At 41.6% G+C, this 13,660-nt stretch overlaps 1 protein-coding gene across 1 annotated transcript; it reads right to left on the bottom strand.

Moving 5' to 3' along the window:
- Positions 1 to 3,589: 3,589 nt before the first annotated feature.
- On the bottom strand, positions 3,590 to 8,437 carry ZNF281 (zinc finger protein 281). Its single transcript, XM_030953804.1, has one exon. It carries the CDS (start codon positions 8,362 to 8,364, stop codon positions 5,746 to 5,748), a length of 2,619 nt encoding a protein of 872 aa, XP_030809664.1. The 5' UTR covers positions 8,365 to 8,437; the 3' UTR covers positions 3,590 to 5,745.
- Positions 8,438 to 13,660: the final 5,223 nt, after the last annotated feature.

Below are 13,660 nucleotides of genomic sequence, written 5' to 3'. Positions count from 1 at the left end.
GATTACCAAGCAGCTTCCAAGAGAATGTATTTTTCATTCTAGAGATCATTTTCGTTAAGAGGTAAGAAGATCCACTGACATTTTACCCACTAGAATTTAAAGCACCTCAGCAAATCATGCAAGATGTTTTATTACACATCTATGTACTTCCTCATTACTGGAAAGCAAATTAAAGTGATTCTAAACCTTGTCACTCATCGAATCGCACATGGATTTCTTTCTTTCTTTCTACTCTACACAGGTCTCAGCCCAATCTTATTCCCACTCATCTCAGAATAAAATACCATCTGGAAACATTCCCACCTGTGAGGCATTGTTCCCCCCTTCAGAAAAAAACGTATTCAGAATCTCTGAGCAGCCTGATCCATCCTCAATATAACTCCTAGCCATTTGCCAGCACCCACACACATCATATCCCAGTCAAGACTCCAACCTATCCAGTGGGAACATGCACAGAGAGAACTACACACTGTAAGGAGAAATCTGAGATGAAAAAATAACCAGCCTTTTGACCTTCAAGATAAAAATCAAAATTAAATCTTTTGCCAACAGCACAAAGTAAAGGATCCTTCTGAACAAGACACAGGAATATTCTGAAGGGTAATAACCTAGCTTTAGATTAAGCAGGTTTTAGCATCAGAGGTGGCACATGAGCTACTGCAGAATATCTGTATGTTGCAGATCCTGCATAATGACCACTACATGCCTCATTAGCTCACAGAATCTTTTGCTAACTGTAGCACTAAGTAAGAGACTATTTAACATACATTTCAGGTAAGACAGTGTATTAAAATAATTAAAAAATATATTCTTAAATCAGTTCTTAATTCTTTCTTCATTTTAATCTGGCTACACAATATTTTAGCAAATTTCAGGCCAGGACAGCTTTCTAGTGTGGCAGCATCCCATTATTAAGGAGAACCTTGGGTTTCAGATTACCAGATCCATTATCCAATTAATAAAATCAAAATATTGAAAAGTATCAATATGAAAATAAAGCAGTATATTATATACAAAAATTTACATTACTATAAAGATTATGAAGCATTATAAGTTAAAAAATGCCAGAACCAAATCTTCTGTTGATTTCTCAATTCACCCCATCTTGAATGTACAACAGATTGATGACATGATGAGAGAGAATTTCTTCCAAGCAACACTGCCTTGCTGTTTGTATCCATATCAAGCAGGATGACACTCAGAGCATGAAGCAGGACTCTGCAGGATGAGGCTGTGCAAGAAATGTGTTTCAAACATCACAGATTAAAAGTTTATGAGGGCTGTTCATTTGCTAAACAGGGTATACATCCCGTGTTTCAAATTATGTGCACAATAGTAAACCATATTTTCCTAGGTGTTTGTACAAACAAAAAAATTGCACAAAAATCATCTGAGAAGAACATTAAAAGTAAACACTGCAGTTTATATAAGCAGCAAGAAAAGATTCCAGTCTGACAATAAACAACACATTAGAAAAAAGATTGCCACATGGGCTAACATACCAAATGACTGAAACAGTCGGATGCATTGTCCTGGAGGGATCACCTTTGGAGATATAGCTACCAAACTTTCACATTTCTGAACATAAAAGCATTTTTCAGAAACTTACCAGGTTTCACAAGCAGTGATTCAACAAGGGACATACGTCAACACAGTCTAAAGTCCTAGCTGGGGGAGGATGATACTGATTTGGTTTTGAAGCAGCATGGGATGAAAACACCAGTGGAACAAGTTTTCTTCCTTAATCTAATTTTAGGAAATACATGGGCAATTTTTGCAGAAGTTTCCCAGAGAAAGATAGTGCATAGATGATGAGACAGACAGACTGGAAAATTACAGCTCAAATGTTTAAAGCTGGTGGTCAGCAGGGGCTGTAAACAGGATCTGTAATTTTAAAGTGACCTGATTCTCTTCAACCATTGAGCTAGTAACTTACACATTCTCACATGTATCTTCCCTGCTGTTACAAACATTCCCACAGCCACAACAGCAGCCTCACATGAACAAGACTGATGTCTAGTTGATGGGAAAAAAAACAGCAGAAGCATCATTCAGACAAATACACTGTTATCAAGTATATAATACTGGGGATGAGGGGAAGACCAAACAATTGAAACAACAAAAAAACCACTAATAGAATGCACTGAATTATTCCAGTAGCTTCTCAAGGTCTCCATGAGGCATCAAGATGCTTTTCTTCATCAGTAGTCCATAAGCCTGAAATTGCATACCCTTCACATCATTCTGTTTCCACTTTTTCATTCTCCTTTCATTTCAGTTTTTACTCTAATATTTCTCCCACAAGTCTGTATACATTTGAAGTAATTCAGGAACTACAACAAATTTTAGTTAGCTCTTCTAGATCATATGCAGGCAGGTCAGACATGCACATTCAGTGGCTTGGGACACAGAGATGCAATCACAGACCAAGGTATCATAAGTGCACTAGGTTCCAAGGCAATAATGCTATGTGAACTACTCTAAGAGAAGTGTAACAGTTTATACACCATTTGCTGTCATTACATCTGTGAACTCTTTACAGTCCTGTAATTGGTAGGCAGCAGGTTATCATTCCCCTCCCATAACTCCTTTAAAAACAAACTAAACATTGAAATCAAGTGGCAAAGAATTCAAGAGCCATTTTGCTTTCCCTTCTCCTCTCACCAACACACCCCTAAATAAGGTTCACATGGGCTAACTGCTACTATGTAGTTTTCAAATATGTACCAGGTAAAGCCACAGCCGATTTCCATGCAATTTTAACATACCCCTACCTTCATTACGACAAAATTTGAATCCCATATTAAAGCAGAAAAATCTTTTGTTCAGCTCTATTTAGAAACATGTTTCAAGGACTAAGCTGTGCAAAGAGCTTATAAAATCCCACTACATTTTCCTACCACACTTTTAAATGATTCCTAGCAACACTCTGATTAGACATTGAGCATATTCCGTACTTACTTTTTGTAAGGTTTTGTGCTTGGTTTTCAACATGCCAAGGATTTTTCTCACCCATGTCACTGCCTTGATTCAAATACACATGCAAAGTTGAAGAAAAATACAGACTAAGTAAATCCACAACCTACCTTCAGATTACGTAAAATGCTTTTCAAGTATTTTGCTACAGTAGTACTTTTACACGACTTTCATTATAATGCAGGAATTAACAGAAGGGTGAGGGGGAAATTACAACCAAATAATACCCCCTAAAAGCAGATACAGAATTTTCTACAATCTTTATCTTGAATTAAGTTATGGTATAGTATGAACTTCCAGCAATTATGAAAAGTCTTTGCAGTTAACAATATGCACTTTAGATATCTTTAACTAAAATCAAAGATTTGAAAAGATGAGGCTGTATAAACATTTAACTTCAGGAAACTTGTTAAGCTAAAGGTATGAATTAGACTCCTGGTTCTAAAATAGCACATTTTGATTATTTGACTCAGAAGGAAACTGAAGAAAACAAACTGAAAACCTTCCAGTAAGTAATATTATTCCTTCTCAAAATTTAATCTCCTAATGTTTCCTTACTAAGTTATCAAAAGCATGATTGGATAATAGAAGTGATGCCTTTATAATTTTGTGAATAATGGGTTTTATTAAGTTAAAGCAAACAGCCAGAACAATACATATGCAACTTCTACTACACACAATATAAAGAATGTAAATTATAACCTCTGTAAAACAAAAGAAAAGGTACTAAAAAAGCCAACACAGTGGTTACGGACTATTCCATCCCTGGTAACAGGCTGGGTTCTGTGTTTAGAGAACTGTTGTTGTTTGATTATTTAAACTGAAATAACATGAAATACAGATTCAAGTATAAATAAAAAGTTAATGGAGTTACACAGACTCTATGAGAAAAAACTCTAGGTTAGTGAGGGGGGGAAAAGTTTACTAGCAAAAGAGATCACGAATGGGCTCAGCTTTCTATTCATAGTGGTGAGGGACAACAGGAGAAATTACCCAGGATTTTTGTAACAATTCCTTTAATAATACACCAATTTCATAACAGAAGTGTTTTACACTTGCACAATGTTAATAACTTTATTATACATGGAAGCCTGTAATAGGCTGATTACACAATAAGACTGCAAACAACCACTGGTACCTTCCTGACAACAGAAAAGTACATAAGACTGAAACATCACCAGAAGTACATAAAAAACCATCATCATAAACATCACCAAAAATTACATTAAAAAACTAATCAAAAAATTCATTTGCAAAAAGTGGTTTAGAGCAGTGCCACTGCGTTTCAGCAGCTTTGAATGGCCACCAGTATTTCTAGCAGGTTTCCATGGCTCCACAGGCATTAATCAGGATTCACATATAATAAATAATGTACCACAAAATATACATAAAGTAAGGCAATAATTCCAAAGAAAAGTTCTGTTGATATTAACAAGCCACTCAAGTTCTACTTTTGTAGTTGATGCCATCACCAGAATCCTTTGATGGAATTGCAGCCTTAGGCCCTAAAAGCCTGCCATGATGAACTGCTGCAAGCCCCTCTCTCCGTAAAGAGCTCCAGTGACACCACCGGGACACTGCTGGGCACAGGGGTCTGTGGTAGCTGATCCTGATGCAGGACAGGGGCCTCACTATGTACAATTGGGAGTAGATTATTTCTTATGGTACATGGAAACCTCGACATCGTTCTGAAACAGTTGGCTGTTCATTGTTCATCACCTGACGTCATAAGACATCAGAAAGCACATCATAAGATATGCACTTTCTGGAATGTAAATCTTTTTAAATGCTAGCTATTAGTTTGGGATCACAGAGAGTAGGAGAAAAGGGAAAAAAAAGGTGATGGGGAGGTGGGTGGGGGGACAGGTAGACAACCAAGATCAAGTCCAGAGGAAGCAGGAACACAATAAAATAGAGGGAACCCTTCACACTAAAAGAATGTGAAAATGGGAAGAGCAGGAGATGGGCTTTTTTGAACCGTAACAAATAATGTATCCCAAAACCCTATCTGGATTAGGACTGTAGTTTCAAGTTGGGGTTCTATTGACATGAACCAGCTGCACACATTCTGCTCTCACAGTTTGTGTCAACAGAATCTCTTTACGGAATTACAGTCTTACACAGAAGTTCTGGGGACATTACTGTGCAGATTAAAGCTACCGTGCTGGGCTCATCGTGCAGACCCAAGAATATTTGCTCCACCTGCCTGGAATGAGCGTCACCTGGAAGAACAGGAGTACTTTAAAAACAACAAGATTTAGGTAGCAAAATTCTTTCAGATCAGCTGACGTAAGAGACAGCAATTTGAAATGTCAAAGATCCCTTCCTCAAAAAGCTGAGATATATTTGTCATCATCTGTAAATTGGAAGTTCCAATACACTTGCGGTGCACAGAATTCCCATGCTTCATTACACTTTCCTGAGAGTAAAGCAATTAGAATAAACTTTAGTCCTAGGAACAAAGTTAATTTTTTGCATTTTAAAATCTTGGGCTATTCCCTGACAATCTACATAATGTAAATTTGATTGCTAAACATTGTCACTTGAACAAAAACACTATTTTAAAACTATTGATTTTTGATTAAAAACCATAATAAACAGAGCTAAAAAAAATCACACTAACAAAATAAACTAAATATGAAAAGTTGCATTGAAAGGGCATGTTACATTATTCTTAAAAGGACCGTGTAGAAACATTCCAATGGCAGTGTTGTCAAAGTAAAACAAATTACATTAAGAAGACCCCACAGCGTGGTCACAGTCAGGACCTTACCTGTAACTCTGGCTGGTTGGGGTTTTTACTCGTGTACTACATGGCTCACTTACATCAGACATCATATTTGTATACCCTGAGAAATCTGACACTGAAGTCCTTACTCTATGGTCCACTTCTCCATTAGAGTTAGTGATAAAAGTCATTGGCACCCTGCTGCCCGACTTGAACTGAGAACCAAACGCCTGTGCAAAGTTCTCGATCTGGTAGGTTGCTCTAGGCTCTAAGTCCTTCTGAGGATCTATCTGGCTGGTTAACTCCTGAGACGGGATCTGAAAGCTTGTTGAGGATTCTAAGCTTTTCTGTTCTTTCTGGCCAGTCAGTTTCTGAGATGTTGACTGGTAGTTCGATGAAGTCTCTAAGTTTTTCTGAGGATCGATGAGATCATCCAGCTCTTGAGAAGGAGTCAACTGTTGATGCGAAGCCTCCAAAGCAGACAAGTAAAAGCCTGGCTGAGAGCCAAGCAACATCCCAAATGGAGGTTTTGGCAACGCAGTTGGCAATACTGAGGTAACGGATTGGCTGAAGCCACACTCAAGGGGAGATGTAGTGTATATCTGTTTGTCTGGAAACAGAGTGTGGTTATGGAGAGTTGAAGACAAGCTAACAAACTGGAAACTGGGTCCAAAAGCAAAACCAGTGCTGTTGGTTGTTCTTTCAAAGGCTTGTTGGAGGTATTTTGAGTATTCTTGCAACATGCTTGCCTTATCATTTGAAACTGTTTGAGAGTTAGGGCTCAAGTTTTCTTCCTGAACCATGTCTGAATGTTCTCCTGAGGTGTGCAAGTCCACACGCTGTTCAGTTATACTGAAAGGATCTTCTTTCTGGCCTTCTGATTTGTGAGAGTACTGGTCCAAAAGGCTCTGTAAGACTTCATCAGGAATACCAGACTTGTCGTGGCAAGACTTGATTTCATTATTTAAAGATGCTGAATCAATAAGAGATAAAGGAGCTTCATTATCCATAACGCTAACACCTGGAGACTGGATGACGGACTGCTGGGAAGTCATGTGTCCGACATTAAGTGAAAAGGCACTGTTACTGCTTGCAGTTTGTAAGTATCTTCTTTTCTTTGAAAACTGCATGGCATCATCATAATTGCTACTTATCTGACCCGGTTTACCACCTGTACTTTGGAGAAGGCCAATAGATTCTACACCGGTATTGGCTACTAGGCCTAGAGAGCCACTCTGTTTCCCAGACAGTGGTTTTTGCCCCAAAATATCTGGCAGTGGTGATACAAAGTTAAGGTAATTTTTGTCTCCTTGTTTTCTGCTCGCTTTTTTCAAGACCAATTTTGGCACCTTTTTCTGAAGTTCTTCTACGCCTGTGCCAACGAGACCACCACTGGAAGACACAATAGGAATATCAACTGCATAACTTGGCATGGCCACATTACTTGTAATTTGAGATTCAGCAATTTTGCTGCTACACTTGCTTCCTTTGTTTTCAGTGGACGTATTTTTTGTTTTACTTTTTCTCCTTGAGGAACTTGTATTTCCCTGAGACAATGCAGCCAAGCTACCCATGCTATTTGATGATCCGGGCTCCATTCCAGCCCCTGCTTTACCTATGGCTTCACCACATGTTCTTCTGTGCTTTAACAGTCTATCAGTCCTTGAAAAATACTGCTGACAAGTGTCACATTTGTATGGCTTTTCTCCACTATGCGTCCTCTTGTGTCTTTCCATGTGGTACTTCTGGATGAACTTCATACTACACTGGTCACACCCAAAAGGCTTCTCCCTACTGTGGATCTTCTCGTGTCTCTGCAGCAAGTACTTCTGGATGAAGCCCATGCTGCACTGGCTGCACTGGAAAGGCCTCTCCCCGGTGTGGATGAGCACGTGCCTGCGCAAGTGATAGGAGCTCCTGAAGGCAGCACTGCAGTGTTCGCAGACGTGAGGTTTCTGGCTGGGGGACGCGACGGCACCTTCCCCATCTCCCACCAGGGGGGGTTTGGATGAAGCGCTCGGCTTCCGCTTGGCTTTGATTCCCTGAGTTTCTGGCTTTGGCCTCTTTGCCTTCTTGACCTGGGCGTCGTGCTTTGGCTCACCCGCGCTCCCTGGAGCGCCCTCGCCTCTGCCGGTCAGCAGCAGGTCTCGGTGGGGATGCTGGTGCAGGTGGTGAAGAAGGCTGAGGTCCTGGATCACGCTCTGGCCGGTTCCTTCGCCGCTGCCCAGGCCGGGTGGTCTCTCCTCGGCCGCTCCCCCGAAAAGTCCCCCGTAGTGGTGATGGTGCTGCGACTGCTGCTCCTCCTCCTGCTCGCTGGGCTTCTCTTGCTTGATGCTCACCAGGGACTGCAGGAAGCCCCAGGGGCTCCTCTGCGAGGAGGGCGCGGAGGGGAAAGCCCCCGCCGGCTCCTTCTTGAAAGTCACGTCCTGCGGGGGCGGAGGCGCCGGGGGCTCGCCCGCCGCCGTGGAGGAAGCGGCGGCGGCGGCCGGAGGTAACACGCACTGCGGGGGGTGCTGGGCCGCCGCGGGGGGCGCGGCCGCCCGGGCGAAGCTGGTGACCGGGGGCAGGCGGTGGTTGAACATCACCATGCCGGGGGGGAACGTCGGCTCCATGGCCGCCGCCCTCTTGCCGCCGCCGAGGAAGCCGCTGCCGAGTTTCATCCCCCGGGAAGGCGGGCCGGAGAGGAGGCGCGGCCCAGAGGGGCTGCGGGACCCGCCGCCCGCCCGCCCGCCAGCCGGCCGGACCGCGCCGGCTCAGCGGGCGGCTCCCTCGGCAGCCCGGCAGCCGCCGCCCGGGCGCATCGCCGCCTCCCGCCCCGCGCCCGCGGCGGCCCCGGCCCGGCTGCACTTACGGCCCCGCCGCCGCCGCCAGTTACAAATATCGCCGCGTCCGCTCCACAATGGAATTAGCAGCGCCCGCCCCGCCGCACATGCGCGCCGCGCGGCACGCTGGGAGCCTCGGCCGCACGGGCCGCGGCCGCGCAGGCGCGGCGCGGGGGGGCGCGGGGCGGGCGCTGCCCCGCGCGGGGCCGGGCCGGGCAGCACCGCCGGGACGCGATCCGGGAGCCGCGGGATCCCTGCGGGCAGAGCCGGGCGCGCGGCCTCCGCCCCCGGCAGGGCCCAGATAACGGGACCGGGCAGCGCCGCTCGCCCGCGGCGGGACGGGCGCAGCCCGGGAGCAGAGCGCAGGTGCTGCTCCGGAACGCGCGGCAAGGCCGGTCCCGGGCTGTGCCAAGCCCGGAACGCGGGCAGCGGCTGCGGCTCTCGGGACCCGGGTGGAGGAGCGGCAGATGCAGAAAGGCTAAAATTGAGATTTTTAACAAAGGCTCGAGGGTGTTGCTGTTTGATCCCAGACCAGTGCCATGAGACGCACGTAACGCCACGGAGATAGCGAAGCCGCCCCGCTCCCTGAAACACTGCGGTGTTCTGGTGGGATGTGTCCATCGGGCACGTTGGAGTCACGCTGCTCCCACGCTCCCTGCCATGCACACGCTGCGGAGCGGGGCTGCCGTGCCAGCCTTTCCCAGCTGCGAGCGCTGAGTGACACACCGGCAGCTCGGCTCCCCGGGGCGCTTTGGCCCACTGGCACAGCAAAACCCGTTCGAATGGTGCTCACTGCTTGAGCTGCATGTACGGAAATAATTCATCCTTATACTAGAAATGAGATAAAATTGTTATTTTGGAATAGTAACTTACCTCGGTTAATCAGGAAACCTTTTCCGCTATTTTTCTAATAGTACATGTCCTCCTTAGAGGATAATAAAACATAAATAGAATTCTGCTTAATTTCTGAGTGCTTACTTCAAAACCTTTTTGTATTTCTGTGAGGTTTTAAAATGCAAGCATCAGAGGGGTACCTTAGCTTAAAAACTTGGAATTAAACATATTAATACTAATTTTGATTACTGATGTAATGGAAGTAACGGAGCAAGGTGCATAGATCCCTTACAATTTTTAGGCTTTATCTGTCAAAGATGTTTTCCTTTATGAGAGAGGAGCCTATAATATAATATAGGAAGTACTATATAACCCTATAATAGCAGTAATTTTCATAACCCTGACTGGTACAAAGGCTTAGGTCAGATCTTAAAATCTTAAACATATCTGATTAATGCAAAAAAGTGGAATTTTATGCCATTTCTGTACTTCAAAATTTTGTTAAGTAAAACTACTTCCCTTTTATAATTTAAATATTTTATTGCATGTACACTAACAGTTAATTTCAAAATGTGCATTGGATTACAACAGTTTAGGACTGTCAGGTTTAGCTAAGTGTTAAAAGACAGACCAGGAATTCAAAAAACTTAAAGCAGCAGTAAAATATTAGTCAATGCCTATGAGAAATGAGTCTGTCCCTTTATTCAGGGTGTCTGTGTTTAATGGTAAGCTGGGATGCATATAAGCCAGTCCAAGCATGAAGGGCAGTAGGACACTCGTATGGAAAGCCAACTTTGTCCCTCAGTTATCAAGATAAGAAACCTGTCATTTCTCTCATTCACTCTGTCAGCCTTGAGATACTCCAAGCAGACTTACCTCTGTGTTGTACACCCCATATATCAGGAAGATGAAGAGACCCTGTAAAATAAAATGGAGGGAAAAAGCTGTTAACTCTAATCATTTCAGCAGTAGAAATACCTGAAATAAACTTTCCTGGGAGCAGACAAAAGAAGACACACTTCATCAAGGTCAATTTATTTTTCTATTTTTCAACATTATAAGCTGTACCTTGAGCATTTATTTGATAACATGGGAGTGCATCAACTATACTGTGATATTCAACTGTTTGAAAATGAAAAACTTAGCACCAAAAGATTCATAACATTAATTAGAAAATTGAATTTTATATTTGAATGGTCTTTCGACCAACAAAATAAATTTATTTCAAAAAGTGAAAATACAAACTGAGGAGTGAACAATCTCTACTTCTGATATTTCTTTTCTTAAAACTAAAGGTAAGAAAACATATGCTACCAAATTCTACACTAAAAATATACTCCCACATATGTATTGACAAATACATAATTATTTTAAAAACTTAAATAGGAAGAAAATAAGAAATGTACAAGGACAGAAAAAAAGTAACCCAAGCAGATAACATACATGAATCACCAAAGTTATTTTAAGGCTTGCTTCACATTGGCCTCCTAAACAAGCCAAATCCAAAGAAAATACTTCTATGAGTTTTCCTGAACATATTCACCTTATTGAAGGGTGTGTGTCCAGGATCTGAGTTAATAGTGCAGCTTGGTACTGATTCTTGCAATCCGCAGGCAGAATCCTGAAAAGCATACTCAAGTTACTGTGATGAGTAGAATAACAAATGGAAATAAATGTAAAACATATATAGTTTGCTATAAAAATGCTTCTGTAACTCAAATTCACTGTGGGTTCATAACCTATTTTTAAACTTATTTGTAAAATTACCCTGCCTTGTAATATTAGTACTTAAAATTGGGAACTTGAATTTTTCAGGGAAAAAACTCTTGATTTTCAAATCAAAAATATTTTATGGTAAGAAACTGCATTTTGCAAATTGCAATTTTTCAATCCAACATGCAAATTACTTGAAAATATTTGGATTAATTCTGGATTTGCTCATCAGCAAAATCATTATCTTATTAAGGAGGGAGGAGTAAGAGGTACCATTCACATGTAATAATTCCACAGATTACCCAATGCCAGCATAAAACCCTTGGGAGAGAGAACTTCTGCTTAATTTCCTTTGTTTAGTTTTTCAAAGAAGCTAAAATCCAACACTTTTTTAAAATCCAACACTTCCTTTCAGTTATTTTTCAGGTTACATCAATGAACTCAACAATAAGTAAAAGTAGATTCAAAAAGAGCCAGCTGTGGGTTTGTGTGTGTTTTCCTACAATATGTATCACAATTATATCGTGATGCTCATTTACAAACAGAACTGCCGCAATCCTGAAGCTTGGCAACTCACATAAGTGATTTACAGGCAAACTGTTTGTGGACTAAAACCCCAGTTATCTCTATATTTAGAGTTAGTGGACCATTCTGAGTCTCCTGACACAGAATCATTTGAAATCTACATTAAAAAAGGAGGCAGTACAAAGTCTATGCCCTTATGTCCTCCTACGTTCATTTCAAGTTCCCAGGATTTTAGGGATTTCCATCCAAGGCAAGAGGCTGCTATGGGTAGCTTAGAGAGGGAGGCAACAAATAATCAGCTCTTAAGATTAAAGGAAAAAAAAAAAGGAAAAAAAAAATCTTTCTCAGGCTGATCCCAGAAGAGAGTAAAACCACATGCTGCTTGTTATTCAGGTACTTTCAGAAGTTAAAACTCTGGTCATACAATACTGGTTGCTCTGATATAAAGAGTAAAAATAAGTTTAAAAAATATACATTCTAGACTTTCAAAATTAGAATGCGCTTTTTAACCTAGGTATGCAAAAGTAATGTGATAATTGGTTCTGAGTCTCTTCTGAAATCTGTGAATCTCATATCATCCCAGAAAAACAAACTAGTTAACTACTTAAGTTTGGATATTCACTAATCTTACAGAAAATTTGAAACAAATCATTAAAGATTCCAGACCTTAAATTGGCATGCCAAGTTTTTGCTTTTCTTTAGCTTGATAACAACTCCTTTGAATATTTAACTGTTAGAAATATGAAATGTTGTAGACTTTCTTATCTTAATTCTTGTAGACTTCTGGGAGCTTTTTGTCTTGCTTTATGTCAGAGTGGGGGTGTCCTCCAACATCAAATTATTCTAATAGAGTCAGCCCAACAAGGATTTTATTTATTGCCTGCAATGAGTTACAAGATCTTGGCACCCACAGCTGGTAATGAGGGGTCCTTTTCCACACAATGCTGTCATCAGCAATTACCTGTATAGGATAGTTGTGTGGTCCATCTGTGGTGAAAATAAAGAGGTGCAGAGCCTCAGGTGGTTTGAAATGTTAATAATGTGGTCTTACATAATTGATAGTTCAGTTTCTTTAGCTCATTAGTTGCAAAAAGAGCTTCTCTGTTTTTTCAGTGAGCCCTGGTGTCAGCAGCAGTGTGTTTCTGTGAGCAGCTGCCTCAGTTGCTCAGGCTGGTCAGATGTTCTTTGACTTCTGGGAATTAAACAGTGTTGTGACCAAGCCAGTAATTTTATCCAGAAATGTTTATGATACCTGTTGGGATCAATAAAGTAAAATTCCTTCAGGAAGGAAAGCACATTTGTATTTTTTGTGTTTGAGAGCACATGTGAACCCCCAGAGGAATTGTAGCCCATTGTGCTCAGTAACAAATCCATCCACATCCAGAATAAGCCATCTATGCCTTGTAAAGGTGAAGGTTTCTAGACAGAAAATCTGGCCATATTGGCCAAAAGAGAACATGCAAGCACACCTGCCATTTTTCAGGTCTCATGCCAAAATAGGATATGTTCTTGGTAGACTAAGGAGAAGTCCAAAACCTTCAGCAGAGTTTGAATCCTGCCTTTTGGAATCTGAGAAAAGCCCTGCTTAATTACATCTCTGACTGTCACTCCGGGCAGGGCAGGAATGGATTGCTCAGCTTTGAAATTAGGCAGCTCTTGCCTGAATTGTCCTTGCTATCTTGAATAAATCAGTCTCTGGACTGTTCTAATCTCTAGCAAGTTTGTCAGGATCTGTTCCAGTTTGGGAGGTACCACTGAAAGTTGACACTCTTATCACAAGTTCATTCTGCTTTAGGGCAACAGAAATTTGCATGGCAGTCGTTTTTATCAGAAGCTTCTTTCCATTATTTTAATGCTTGTCTCCTTCTGTTACTATTTGACATTTACTTTGTATGGACATATTTCATTCAAGATTAGACAAAAAATTGCAAACATTTTTTAATATCTTGAGATTGCTACACTGATACTTTCAATGTTTTAAATTTCAGCATTTTTTCAATATACACATTCTTGAGAATGTGGAATTACTTCATCCTTCTGTTTAAGCATTTAGTCTGTGATT

This window comes from Camarhynchus parvulus, chromosome 8 (assembly GCF_901933205.1).
Source record: "Camarhynchus parvulus chromosome 8, STF_HiC, whole genome shotgun sequence".
In the NCBI taxonomy this organism is placed as follows: domain Eukaryota; kingdom Metazoa; phylum Chordata; class Aves; order Passeriformes; family Thraupidae; genus Camarhynchus; species Camarhynchus parvulus.
The sequence above is the reverse complement of the archived record's forward strand: the minus strand, read 5'-3'. Positions and strand labels throughout refer to the sequence as shown.